This window comes from Wyeomyia smithii, chromosome 2, assembly GCF_029784165.1.
Source record: "Wyeomyia smithii strain HCP4-BCI-WySm-NY-G18 chromosome 2, ASM2978416v1, whole genome shotgun sequence".
Lineage (NCBI taxonomy): Eukaryota > Metazoa > Arthropoda > Insecta > Diptera > Culicidae > Wyeomyia > Wyeomyia smithii.
Window position 1 is genome coordinate 273,756,582 of NC_073695.1, and position 15,303 is coordinate 273,771,884.

Genomic DNA, 15,303 nt, shown 5'->3' on the forward strand with positions numbered 1-15,303 from the left:
TTTGACAGCCAGGCCGCGCTGGTTTATTCGTATGCGAACATCCTGGCCCCTTCAGAAATCATCATTTCTGATGACTATTGGTTGCTGTTCCCGTGATGACAGACGTTGACTGTTGACGTTTCCGCTTCTGCTCGAAGTGGTTATTGTTATTGGCGATCGAACGTGGTTCTTCCAGCTGTATCATTTTTGCATTGTTTTTCCTCATTTCAGGTGATTCAAATGTTGAAATTGCATCGGGATGTAATTAGCGACGAAATTGGTAGATGAGATGACTCATTGCTGTTGTTTTGCTTCGGTTTCTGGTCGACTTTCGGTTGGTGTTGGTGATTCATTAGACGGTGCGATTGGCAGCAGGCAAATTTTGCTTACAGGACGAGTGTAATTACCTTGGGCGGTGCGGAGTGTGACCACTCGTATGATTCCATCGGCTCCTGGATGTAATTGTTCGATCCTAGCGGTCGGCCAGAGCATTGGTGGCGATCTTTCGTCCATAAGCAGGACCAGTTGACCCGTATGTAGGTTGATAGGTGGGTCGCACCACTTTGTTCTTGGCTGTAAAGTGGCTAAATATTCCAGATGCCATCGCTTCCATATTATCTGGAATTTCTTTTGAACTAGCTGCCAATTGGTTAGATTACAAGAAACTTCCGCAAGGTCAGAATCAGGAACAGATTTGAGTGCGGACCCAACCAAAAAATGACCAGGAGTAAGGACCTCGTCGTCAGTTGGGTCATCGTTCAGGGGTGTAAGAGGACGTGAATTCAAGCAGCATTCGATCTGCGTCAATAGTGTTTCCATATCGTCGTGGGCGAGTAGAGTAGTACCGAGAACCCGCACAAAATGCTTCTGGGCGGAGTGGATGGCTGCCTCCCACAGGCCGCCAAAGTGTGAGGCCTTGGGAGGGTTGAAAATCCATCGTATGTTGTTGGCTGCACATTCGGTGGCTAGTGCTTGGTGGTGTTGCTTGTCTTTGATTAGGTTGCGCAGCTCGTTCGCTGCACCGATGAAATTTCGTCCGTTGTCTGAGTAGATTGTGTTGCATAGTCCTCTTCGTGCCACAAATCTTCTCAAAGCTTGCAGGAACTTGGCCGTAGTTAAGTCGGTCACCAGCTCTAGATGAACAGCACGGGTAGCGAAGCAGACGAACACTGCAACAAAAGCTTTTTTGGGACCGGCGCGGCGGTGGGGTGGTTTTAGCAAAATAGGGCCCCAGTAATCTATACCGGTGGTGGAGAACGGTCTGCTTGCTGTGACTCGGGAGGACGGTAACTCCGACATAAATTGCTCCAGCAGTTTGGGACGAGCTTTCACACAGGTAATGCAGTTTCGGACGACGATTTTCGCCAAGTTTCTGGCCCCTGTGATCCAGTATCGCAGGCGGAGAACATTCACCAGTAGCTGAGGGGCGGCGTGCAAATGGTTGTGATGTAGTGAACGAAGCAAAAGAGAGGATAGTGGGTGTTTTCCTGGTAAGATAATTTGATGTTTACTATCGTAAGGTTGGGGCGCTTGAGTTAGACGGCCCCCGATTCTCATCAGCTGATCACTGCCAATAAAGGGTTGAAACCAACGAAGTTTGGATTTAGATTGCATTGGTCGTGAGTTTTGCAGTGCAATCCATTCCTCATTGTACGACTGTTGTTGTACCAGACGAATGACGACGGCTTCGGCTTCTTGTAGCTCTTTTGAGCTGAGGAACGGATGTGCTGGTGATGTAGACGGTTCGGAAGTTGGTTTGTATCTTCGAACGAAACGGCGACAATATGCGATGATGCGTAGTAGTTTATTGTAGTTCGAAAACTTGTTCACTAGCGAATCGATAAATGAAGGTGGGGTGACGGCTGCTGTTGCATTCACTGGTACCTGGCGTGCTTCAAGAAAAACATCCTCGTTTGGTGTAGATGTCGATTGGTTTGGCCAGAAACAAGGGTCGAGCTGCAACCATGGTGGCCCGTGCCACCACAGGTCGTCGTTCAGAATTTTTCCTGCTTCTGTTCCGCGGGAGATGCAATCCGCGGGGTTGACTTGGCCAGCAACGTGATTCCAAGTGCAGTGTGACGTTACCTGTTGAATTTTTGATACGCGGTTGGCAACGAAAGTGACCCATGTGGTAGGAGGTGCTTTCAGCCAGTTGAGGACAATTGTTGAGTCCACCCAAAAGTAGACTTCGCCAGAATGATTCAGAGATTTGTGAACCTGTTGGAACAGCTCCGTAGCTAGGCGGGCGCCACACAATTCTAAGCGGGGAATGGTCTGCTGCTGAAGAGGGGCATCGCGAGATTTAGCTGTTAGTAGTGCAACTTTGATTGTGCCGTAAGCGTCGACAGAGCGAAAATAGCAACATGCGCCGTATGCATGCTGTGAAGCGTCTGAGAAGAAATGGAGTTCAATCGACGACGGAGTTTCGCATAGAACCCATCGCTCGATTTTCAAATCGTTCAGTCGCGGAAGTTGATTGCAGTAAGCCAGCCATCGCTCCTTGATGGCCCTTGGTAATTGATCATCCCAGCCCCACATTTCTCCAGCGTCATTTTTTAAAGTCCACAGCTCTTGCATGAATAGTTTTGCTGTCGTGATTACGGGCCCCACTAGTCCAATGGGGTCGAAAAGTCGGGCAATTTTCGAAAGAACATTTCTTTTGGTGCTTGTTATTTCTGCAGGATCAGATGTTAATGAGATACGGTAGCGATAGTGGTCGGTGGCAGGTTCCCAATTTAATCCGAGTGTCCTTATGCATTGGTCACGAGAAAGATCTACTGATGGTTCTAGAGCCAGCTTATCAATAGAGACGTCACGAAGAACTGCAGGTTTGTTAGATGCCCATTTACGTAGGACGAATCCTCCTCTTTCAAGAAGCGAGGTAAGTTGCTCTCGAAGTTCGATGGCCTTCTCTATGCTTTCTGCTCCGGAGAAAAGGTCATCCACATAAAAATCCTTGCGCAGGACTTGAGCAGCTTCTGGAAAGTCGTGTTGTTCGTCGTCGGCCAGCTGTATTAAAACTCTTGTAGCTTGAAAAGGTGCACAGGCTGTCCCATAGGTAACCGTTTTCAGCTCGTACGTGTCCAGTGGTAAATCAGGTGAGTTTCTCCATAGGATTCTCAGCAAAGCGGTGTCGCGGTCATCAACCAAGACCTGGCGGAACATTTGTTTAGCATCAGCAACTAGCATAACGCGATGTGTTCTGCCGCGAATGATGATGGATCTCATATCATCTTGGACGATGGGCCCCACCATAAGTGCATCGTTCAGGGAAGGGCCTTGGCTCGTTTTCCACGACGCATTATAAACGACGCGAACTTTGGTGGTCGTGCTTTCTTCTCTGATAACAGCCTGGTGCGGAAGATGGTAGCAAGGGTTGGGCGGTGTTTCGTAGTCGTCGACTTTTTTCATATGTCCCAAGGTGGCGTATTCGGTCATAAAGTCGACGTATTGTTCACGAAGGTGCGGATTCTGAGCCATTCGCGTTTCCATGGCTCGAAACATTCGGAATGCGGCGCGACGGTTGTCGCCAAGCCGGGCTAAGACATCAGGTTTTACGGGTAAGCGAACAATGTATCGTCCTTGTTCGTTACGAGAGACGGTTTCTTTGAAGTGAGTTTCACAGGCGGCTTCTTCGACAGAGTGGCATGACGACGGATTTCCCTCTTCAATAGTCCAGAATCGTTCCATCATTTGCGTCAAATCGCCGATGGTAGCAACATTTGCGACGAACGGTCTGTTAGATTTTGGGCTGGAAATTCTTCCTGAAACTACCCAACCGAACGTAGAATTAATGAGAGGCGGAAGATCATCGCCAATTCGAATTCGACCCGTGACGTTAAAGACCTCGAAAAAGACATCTGCCCCTAGAACTAGATCGATTACTTTGCGACTGAAGAAAGCTGGATCTGCAAGCTGGATCCCGGGCGGAATGTTCCAAGTAGAAGCATCGATGGAGGTGGAGGGCAAGTCCAATGTCAACCGGGGTAAAACTAAACATTCAACTGTAGTAGAGTAATTGCAGACTCGTGATTGGATTTGTGGGAGAACTGCAAACTTAGCGTTGACGGTAGCTTGACCGATTCCAGAAATAGGGACGGAAACCTTTCTGCGTTTGATTTTTACTGTTTGGAGAAATCTTTCCGACACGAAACAGCACTCACTGCCAGAATCGAGGAGTGCTCTAACTACATGCTCAGTTCCATTATCATCGACGAAAAGGACCACGGCGGTGGCGAGAAGTACACTAGTATGGTTAGTTTCAGTAGCGGCGCAGCTTGGAATCTCGTTAACAGTCACTGTGGCTGATGTTCGTGGTTGGGTTTCAGAAATGAGATTCACTGTTGACTTCGACGACGCTGTATGATGTTGGCTCGCAGCCATAGCGGGTTCAGTGGAACAAAGTTGAGTATGGTGACGGTTTTTGCATTTGCGACACGAGCTGGAAGACTGGCAGTCCCGAACGACGTGTCCTTTACGCAGGCAGTTTCTACATAGTTGTAGACGACGAATCTCCTTTTCTTTGTCCTCAACGCTCATTTTCGAAAACGTTGGACACATGTAGAGCGGGTGATGCTCATAGCAGATGCAGCATTTCCGATCAGTGGAGAACTGGCTGACAGTGTGACAGGCAGTCGGACGTTGGGGAAACCTTTTCGGCTGGTTTAACGACGGTACGGAGGGCGGAGTTTCCACGCTTTTTTCTTTTAGTGTTTGAAGAACAGATACTCTTCGCTGAATAAAGCTTGTTAAATCTTTAAACGAGATACCGTCCTTGGACGAAGAGTATTCTTCCCAATCGCGACGGGTAGTGGCATCTAGACGGACGCTGAGCATTCGAATGAGAATAAGATCCCAGAACTCCGTTTTCTCTCCTAGTTGCTGTAGCACTTTTACGTTTGACTCGAACCTCTCGACCAGGGCGTGTAAATCTGCTGCCGACTCGCGTTTGAGGGGAGCGAACTCGAAGAGGGCGTTAAGGTACGACTGTTTCAACCTTGGCTTGTTCTTATAATGCTCTTCCAATAAATTCCATGCAACGGGGTAATTTAAAGCTGTGATGGGAATCGTTTGAACAAGTTTAAGAGCATCACCGGAGAGCGAAGAGCGAAGATAGTAAAATTTCTGAATATTGGACAGATCGTTAGATGAGTGCACCAGAGAGATATAGAGGTCATGGAAATTCAGCCAATTATCCAGACTCCCATTGAAAACCGGAAGTTTTATGTCTGGTAGACGAACGTGGGATGACGTAGGGCCTTGCTGGTTTGAAGTAGAAGTCGAGGCGAGAGGTGTCGGAGACGACTGTGGCGATTTATTTACGGACAGGAGAAAGCCTTTAACCCTGTAGTACGTCGATTCGTAGGTGGCTCGATCCTTCAGATGCTGTTCCATACCGGCTTCATCTAGAGCTTCTAGTTCCGACTGAACAGTAGAGAAGTCAGTCCACACTTTGTTCAGGTTCTCCAGGCGAACCGGTACTTCTGGAGCGTGTTGATCCTCTTGGTAGTTATCTGCAAACGTTTTGATGAGCGAGAAGGACGTCTGCAGACTCTTCATTCGATTTTTAAGGGCCTTCACTCGTCGCTCGCTAGACATGATGGCGGGAGGTAAGACGAAGGCCGGAACGTAAGCGAGAACGTAGATCGATCTGTGAAATCGAAAGCAACGCGGAGCACAAACGTGACAGGTTGTGAAGATTTGGAAATATAATCACCTTCTCGAGGCAATTTATATGCCTTGTATTAGAAATTTTAGCAGCAACTCGAACTTATGCCGGACTACTTCAGGTAGTGGCCAAATCCACGGATAGCAATTAAGGGGTGTTCCAGATGACCGGAGTGCGCGGCCCATCCGGCTCGAAGGACCAGATGTCGATATCTCAGCGGATAACAACAGATGTGGCTGCGTTGGTTTCTTCACAGATCACTTTTAAGTTTGTTTTATTTCAGTTCATGTAACACGTTTTATTTAGCTTTTCACTTCATTAATTTTCTCTTGATTTTGAAAGTTAATTTCACTTAATTTAGATATATTTCAACTTACAACTACATTTTTTAATCTTATATTCAACTTTAACTTATGTATTGATGATGTATTGTACTATCAGGGCTCATTTAGAGTACTGAATACCATCCGTGTCGGAGTAGAAGAGGAGTATTTCACGTGCTGGAACGCTATTTATACCTCGGTGAATATTCTAGCTGGCGGAACAAGGAAGTCAACAAATGACAATCGGCATTCTGCATCGATGACAGTTTGATGGGATGACTTCGAAAATTCGATGACCGAGGGATGCTCGCACAAGGTTGTTTATAAGTTTGACAGCCAGGCCGCGCTGGTTTATTCGTATGCGAACACCGTTTTTGGCATGTTCCGTTTTTGGCATGCTCCGTTTTTGGCACACTCCGATTTTGGCAACAAAAGGGTTCCGGCAACATTTTCTAGTACATAGTATACAATGATTTACACAACAAACTGAGCTGATTTTGACGCCCGTTCTGAACTGAAACTGAAGACATCTTACGTCTAATGGTTTCTAACGAGCTCAATTACCAACACTATTGATATGCCGCACAGTGAAACACTTAGAACACCAAACCTGATCATAGTGATAACAAAAACTTATGAGTGGATCTGGGTATATTTTTGCATCTAAATTCAGTCATGTTCGGCTCAAAATTCATCCATATACTTGAACTTATCATTAAATGACTTTTCGGTACACTTTTCCATCGTTTGACAAAGTTTCATTTTTGTAACCATGGCTACAACTATCCCAAAGGCGAAAAAAAATTATTTCTTGATTATTTTCACAGAGCGAAACCGGAATCATCCGAATGGTTTTTTTTTTTTCATCAATATAACCCAAAATATTGGCACTTTTACGTAATATAAGCCGTTCAACCGGATATTCCATTTTAAGTTAACTTGTAAAAACTAATATTTTTGATTTTATAATATTGATTTTGACAAACATTAGAGTATTTGGAGAGTTTACCTTACGCGCTAAGTACCCATTTCTGTTCGATTAACATTCTTTAACAATCTCCATCGTTGTTTTATTTAGAAATCGCTTGCTTATCTTCGAAACGTTATATTTCAGTTCACGGTATCAAAACGTCACTATCATTCACAGAAAACTGTTCAATTGGGGTCATTTCAAACCTCTCGTTACGACCGTAAACATAACTTTTGGATGCTGACAAGCTGTTAAATGATCAAGCAAACATTACACTTCAAAATGAAACACTACACAACAAAGTTGACTTACTTTGAGTTTTTCACTTTTGATCTGGTTTGAAGCATATTTACTCTTATGTGTGCCGTAGAGATATGCTTAGTTATGTGGGGATTGTTCTGTCAATGATTTTGAAACGGTGGGATTCCTCCGCGAGGTCTTTTGTCTTCTTTTTTCCGTTTGTTTACACGCAAAGTATATGTTTTTCATAATGTATTTCAAATGAAGCAAGCGTGATTAAATGCAGTTCCCCTAGAATGATATTTCACAAAGCGCAAAATCCAAATTTTGAAAATCAATTAAAAATTTATCAAAAGATTAATTGGTAGTTGTTACTCATCAAATGGGTAAAAAATTTACTCAATAAAAATCGTGCAATTTTGTCAAAAATGGGTGAAATTTCTCTTATTATTGGGTAACTTTAATTTAACGTGTATTTGACTCCAACTGTTAACAACGCACTGTCGTATATAACAGGTTTGGCAATCTAAAACCTGCTGTCTTTTACACTCATTTGCTTTTAAATGGAACAGAGAGTTTTACGTCACATACGCTGTTGTACAAGCGCTGCGAGAGAATAAAAGTGACGACAAATTTGAAATTTGTTATTACTGTACGTTATATTAGACGAATTTTGTTAAAAACCCATTAAATCATATAAACAATAAATTTTCATAATAATTTTTAAGTCTCAAATCGAATATATTGATGACAAAAATGGTTTCCTTTTTTGGCACGGTTCCAGTTTTGGCAACTGAAATTAAAAATTTTGTTGCCAAAAACGGAAGCCTACTGTATTTGAGAAGTAAAATATGCTCAAAACTCATCCCGTCGTAAAGAAGGGTTTGAATACTCTAGAAAGCAAACCGAAGGCCAGCTCGTTATGTATTTACTTGCAGAGGAAAAACAGCAGTCTTTTGATTGCGAATGCTTACCTTTGCGGAGTGTTCTCCAATTGGGCACAATGGAACCCTCTCAACCAACTCGAACAAGGCTCCAGCGAACAACAAACCACAAAAACTCCTTCGATCACGAGAGTACTCGAAAGTGTACAACATAACATCTCGAAGATTGAGAGATAGGAAAAAGAAACGAAGAAGAAGAAAAAACTCCTAAAATGTAAATAATTCTGTTTCAGCTTGGTGAAGTATTCAATTTTCAAAAAAAACACCGGTATTGTTTTACCTCCACATCACCACCTGCTTCTCCTGTTGCTCCCACGTCCACACCTTTCCGACGTTTCTTTCCACTTTCAACAAACTAGCTAAACCGAAAACAGTTTGTTATTAATATCCACACACAAAGCGACATTGTCCTTCTTCGGGCCACTAAGCTGTATGCTGTATAGTGCCTTGGATTGGCCGCTTTACCACACGGTCCGCTGGCCGATCCGTGCGCCGCGTTACCTACTCTCTTCTCACGCGGTTCGAACCTATCTCTTTGTTTGTTATTGTTTTTTTTTTCTTTTTTTTTTCATGCTATAGCATTGTTCGAATTGCCCCTTTTCTTCGGAATCACCGGGAGTTTTTTTCTGGCCGCCCGTAGCTCTAGCCCTCTAGCTTCCCTACCCGTCGTTTAGGTGTACATTATTCATCTATTTGTATGTTTTCTTTTACTTGTGCCGCGCGGTGTATTTTTTATCGTCGTTTTTTTTTTCTCTTCCAATAGTCGCTTTCGTCTATCCTCTTTTCATCGTGGCGCACGGTTGGTTTTGATTTGATTGTCTTTAAAATCGTTTCGACAATGTGTCTTCACCGCGCGCTGCTCCTTTTCCCTTCTTCACCAACTATGCTGCGATAGTTTCGTTTTCAAGATGATGTGGCTCAAGAGTTGCCTGGATGCATTGTTGTCGTAATTATAGTTGATGTTTTCCTGTTACTTCTGTTTGCCACTTTTATTGCTCTATTCCGTTGTTCGGTTTCTTTTCCTCTTCTTCTTCTCGTTCATCTTTACTCCTAGCTCTGCTCTCGTTACTATCGCGGACTGGAAATCTCCGCGGTTTTCGTATTTTAATGTCTCTTTCAGTGGGCCACCGGCTGACTGGACTGTTCACGGCGGCGGCAGCGGTGATTTGACGGAATAACGAATAGATTGAAGTGTTTTGATATCAAATTAACTCGGGGGAAATGAAACGCAGAGATTTGAATCGCAACAAAGGGTAATAAAAATTAGGAGAGTGTTTCACCGGCGGTAACGTTTATTGCTTGTTATAGACGGGTAAGACTGGACACTTCAAGAAATATCAAGTAATTGAAGATACAAATAAAAATCGGTAACAGCTTCATTCGAACCTGTCATTGTTGTTGTACCAATAAACATCATGTACATGTACGATCATCTCCATAAACTCTGACATTTCGCTTAGTCAAAACAACCAGTTTCCGTTGGTTAGCACACAGGCATACACACACGCGCATGTTCTGCGGTGTGAAATGACTCAAGCTCCAGAAATAAAACTGGAAAGAAAATAAAACAATAAATAGCGCCTTTCATCTGCATCTTTCGGGTGGCTTTTTGACTTTAAAGGGAAAAACGGAAACCGCTTTTATTCCCGAACCTTTGGTACGCAAGTAGAAGAAAAAAAGTGTTTCTTTTCTTTTTTTAATTCGGTCGTGTAAACAGCGAGCAGAGCAAGTTCTCGCGTCGGGTTTCTCGTAACGCTGGAATCCGGGGGAGAGAAGGCAGGAACGTTCATCAACACCGCCGGGTTGCTGCCGCCGCACGGTTGGTAGTCGGGGTAAAGGGTAAAACAACATTCGTAAAAATTAAAACAAACAAATTAGTCGATGGCTAAGGTAAATAAACCATTGTCGATTACGGTGGTAAACAGAGCCGGCCCGGATGTATTTCGGCTTAGTGCTGGCTGCGCTCGATGACGCTCGATCTTGTGAACTGAGGGGAGAAAATTTTATTCGATTGGTAACTCTGGCTAGTTGTAAGAGGAGGGTATTTTCCACGCTAAATAGCGAATCGAGGGCTTCCACAATTTCGAAAAATACCGAATTTGAAAATAAAATAAGTTAATATTGCTTGTTTCAGTAAGATTACTGAATGCGCCATCAGATTATCATGATTTCGAAGTACGACAACAAATTTCAAGCTTAAGTAGCGTCGTTGTCAAGATGGTTGTTTGGTTAATAACAACGTGTTCACTAAGGGAGATTTCAAAACTATAAAGTACCTATAAATGCTAGGTATTTAGGTACACTAATCCTGGTACGCTAAGCTGTCTACTTTCTGCTGTGAATAATTTCAAATTGAGTTCAAAAAAATTGGAGAGTAATTGTTGTATGGACCTAACAAAAGCAAAAAAGAAAAACCAAACAATGATCCCAAATTGAGTTTTGAATGGCTTTGAAAACCAACAAAAAGCAAAACATGCTCACAAAAGCTAGAAAAAGCCTGTCTAACTAGAGTGAAAAAGAATAATTCGGCCCAACATGACAAAAATTATAATAAATTTCAAATCCTTTAAAACGCTTCTAAAGGCCTGAAAAATGTCGAAATAGAAAATTCAAAATAACAAAGAAAAGCTTCTTAAAGTCAGTAAATGCAAATAAATCATCCCAAATTAAACCCAGAGTGACGGAAATTTTGACACTTCTTATGCTGTACATACGGATGATAGCATCCTGGTTTACTAGTTTCTTATGAACTTCCATGATATTTTATTTTATTGTCAATATCTCCAGAAAAATATGTAAACAAAGCGCGTATATTTCCAGAAAAATATGTAGCGTGAACAAGCGTGAACATTGCCCTAAGCCCCTCCCCTTCAGTCTTCGTCCACATAGACAATTTTCTTACGAAAAATAGTTGAAAAATGTTTTTCTGTGGTTTATTTAGTGATTATAATATAGCCATAAATGTAAAGAATCCAATCAAAATTCAGCCTATGGGGCAAAAAAAAGAAGAAAGATACAGTAAACGTCTTTATAGTTTAAAAGGAACCGAAAGATGCATAATCACAACTTTAGCTTTGGATGATTGAAAATACCTCTAAATGCCAGAAAAATAACACAATAGATTCCAAAATCGCCTATAAAGACTTCGATTTTAGAAATAGTCGTTATCCACTCGAAGCCAAAATGCCTGAAAAACGTAAAACAGTGGAAAGGCAACAACAGGAATTAATTCCAAATTTAAAAAAAAAATCGTTTGAATGAGAAAACACAAAAACCGCTAGTTGATCTCAAATTAGTATCTAATAACTTAAAAAAGCAACTATAAATTAGAGAAAATACTAAACTCAAGAAAAAATTATGTTAAGTTCAATTTGAAATGCTTAAAACCTCTAGTAAAGGTGGCTTAAAGCATCAAAAATCCTTTTTATTTAAATAAAATAGAAGAATTTTAAATTCTGTTCAAATGTTTGAAAAACGTCTTTAGAAGGCTAGGAAAAGTCAATAATAGAAATAACGGTTTGAGACGCTTTAATTAGACAGAAGAGATTTAAATAAAACATGATCATAAATTAACCGAAAAGAACTGAAAACGCTTCTTAGGTAAAAAAAAAAAAACAGAATAAAAAACTAATAAAGCCAACGATGTATCTCGAACTAACTTAAAAAGCTTAGGAACGTTCCAGGAATCCAGAAAAAAAAACAAAAGTTAAGAAAATGATCCTAAATTTAGCTCAAATCATCAAAGTAACACCAACGAAAGGAAAAGATCGCGAAGAAAATGTTTTAGTCGAATTCGTCCGAATGGTTTTTTTTAAGAGTTCAAACAAAGTTTATGCAAACTGATTTGAAAATAACATAAAAAAATTGGAAAGTACCTCTTCTAACGAAACAAAATAAAAATAATAATCTTATTTCACCTGAAATTCTTGAAGGTTCTCAACATATGCTCGACAAGTTTAAAGAACCATTAAAAAAGTAGGAGGGTGGTATTCAAGACACGACCGCATGACGTTGACTAGCGTATTCTTATAAAAAAAAAATATTCCATTGAAGCAAATAGTAGAGGGAATTGCAACGCTTCTTTTACAAAACTTCTGTAACAAAATTTCGAGGCACCAAAAGGTGCCAGTTGCCGATTATTCTCGTTTACTGGTTAGTCCGTCCAGAATTCCAGCCATTTTAGTATTTTGCAGTAGCCATTTATTACTAACAGCCACCAGCATAACGGGTGAAACCGGCACGACATGACCGGTACTATTTTGTCTTTCCTCCTTTCAGCTGCTAACACCTAGCGCTGTCGTGAAATTAACAACAACATAAACATGCATTTTTGCAAGGTTTTTTTTCCGCTAGCAACAGCAATTGTAAAACATAAAATTCAACTAACCGCTTCTATTATAAAACTGCGAGGCACCAGAAGGTGCCAGGACCGATTTCTTGTTTACTGGTTTCCGTCCAGAATTCCAGCCATTTTAGTACTTTGCAGTAGCCACCAGCATCACGGGTGAAATCGGCACGAGATGACCGGTACTATTTTGTTTTTCCTCCTTTTAGCTGCTAACACCGAGCGTCCGTATGTATCCGATACGGTTTAATAATGAAACTGATGGGGTGAAATGTTCGAACGATCCGTTTTATACCAAGGCTTCGTCAGATAATTAGAAAGAAGGAGGGGCTACATAGATGATGGAATGGTGAAGACAAATGTTTCTCGAAAGCTGCGCCGGCCGCTGTCGTAATATTAACACCAACACAAACATGCATTTTTGCAAGGTTTTTTCCGCTAGCAGCAGCATTTGGTAAAACAGAAAATTCAATTAGCCGCTTCTGTAACAGAATTTCGAGGCACCAAAAGGTGCCAGTTGCCGATTATAGTTTCCTGGTTAGTCCGTCCAGAATTCCAGCCATTTAAGTGTTTTGCAGTAGCCATTTACTACTAAAGCCACTAGCATTACGGGTGAAACCGGCACGAGATAAGCGGTACTCTTTTGTATTTCCTCCTTTCAGCTGCTATCACCTAGCGTCCACATGTCACTGGTGCGGTTTTGGAATCAGAATGATGGGGCGCCGGCCGCTGTCGTAAAATTAACACCAACAAAAAGATGCATATTTGCAAGGTTTTTTCCGCTAGCAGCAGCATAAACATCGGAAACAGAAAGTGACATCAACAATAACGACAAGGTCAGATCGATTGTATCCGTTAGTGTCGACTGTGCTTGGGAAGAGAGGTAGTGATTGGCTGCGCGGTATGATTTAGACAATCGATATTAATTACCAATTTTTCAATAGTGTATCTCAAACAATAGTTTGTTTTTGTTACATAAATTTAATTGTAAAAGAATTTCTGATCGATTGATGCCAAAACCTCGAAAACCTGACTATAGATGACTGCAAAATAAGCGCTCAAAACCTGACCACTTTTCTCTGGTTTTCCCTGGTTGGATTACTAGATTTTCAAATTCAGGGGCCTAACTTCGATATAGACGTTAGTCAACGTCAAAACAAAGAGGCCAATCTCATTACAAATACAGTTGACAACGACTCTTAAAACAGGACAGCTGCAGGATTTTTATCGCAGACCAAACATAATTTTGCCAGTTTTTTTTTGGGAAAAACATCGTGTCCACGAGGACATTATCAATACCCCCTCCACCAGACCGTGGACAAGCGTGGACAAGCGTGGACATTTACTTACCCCCCACCCCCTCTAAGTTGTCCACGTGAGCAAACGTAGAACCGACGAACCCGGCGAGCAATTGCTATGGGGCTTTTTTTATTTTTTTTACAGGGAGGGGGGTTTGTTAGTAATGATTTATTTGTGTAATAAAATATCTATTCAGAATTAATATTGTGTGTTATGCCACAAATGGTGACATTTCAACACTAATATATATATATATATATATATATATATATATATATATATATATATATATATATATATATATATATATATATATATATATATATATATATATATATATATATATATATATATATATATTTTTTTTTTTTTTTTTTTTTTTTTTTTTTCTTCACATAACATTTATTTGACACGGCACAAATACATATATATATATATATATATATATATATATATATATATATATATATATATATATATATATATATATATATATATATATATATATATATATATATATATATATTCGTACGCTCTTTTTATATGTTATTGAATGTTATTAGCTTTCGCAGTTAAGTTAATGTGATTGTAGGAAAATTATTAAACCTTCTTGTCAAGGAGAAAACTAAGGAACAAGACGAAACTTAAAATAAACTTAAAACTATCTTACTGACTATAAAGTGAGCTTATCGTTGCAGTTAGGATTGCAACGATTTTTGTCGAAATTTGTTGATAATTTGGCTTGACATATTTTCTAATGTTTCTACATTAGTGAGCCTATGTAGCTCGTTCGTGCTAAACCAGGGACGACGCTTCAAAATCATTTTCAAAAGTTTATTCTGGATCCTTTGAAGTGTCTTCTTCCTGGTTGCACAACAACTTGTCCAGATGGGAACTGCATATAACATTGCTGGCCTAAAAATTTGTTTGTAAATTTACAGTTTATTCTTGAGACAAAGTCTAGAATTCCTGTTGATAAGAGGATATAAACGTATGATATACTAATTGCACTTTGACTGGATATTTTCAATGTGCTCCTTGAAAGTAAGATTCTTATCATAAATTAGTCCTAGGTATTTAACTTGATCAGACCAATTTAAGACCACACCGTTCATCTTAATAACGTGGTTATTGGTGGGTTTGAGAAATGAAACTCTTGGCCTATGAGGAAAAATAATTAACTGTGTTTTAGAAGCATTAGGTGAAATCCTCCATTTCTGTAAGTATGAAGAAAATATATCTAAACTTTTTTGTAGCCGACTGCATTTAACACGAAGGCTTTTTCCTTTCGCGGAAATGCTTGTATCGTCACAAAACAGGGATTTCTCACAACCTGGTGGTAAATCAGGAAGATCAGAAGTAAAAATGTTATATAAGATTGGGCCCAAGATACTCCCCTGAGGCACACCAGCTCTAACAGGCAATCTATTAGATTTACCATTTAGATAGTTAACCTGAAGAGTGCGGTCAGTTAAATAACTTTGTATCATTTTTGTGAGGTGAAGCGGAAAACTGAAATTTGACATTTTAGCTAT

At 40.7% G+C, this 15,303-nt stretch overlaps 1 protein-coding gene across 1 annotated transcript; it reads right to left on the bottom strand.

Moving 5' to 3' along the window:
• Nucleotides 1-273: 273 nt before the first annotated feature.
• Nucleotides 274-5,577, bottom strand: LOC129720622 (uncharacterized). Its single transcript, XM_055672109.1, has one exon. The coding sequence runs from the start codon at nt 5,575-5,577 to the stop codon at nt 274-276; it is 5,304 nt and encodes a 1,767-aa protein (XP_055528084.1).
• Between the last annotated feature and the right edge of the window lie 9,726 nt (nt 5,578-15,303).

What these genes read in the sequence shown, in the direction of transcription:
- LOC129720622 (XM_055672109.1), bottom strand. Translation starts at nt 5,577, where the DNA reads ATGTCTAGCGAGCGACGAGTGAAGGCCCTTAAAAATCGAATGAAGAGT.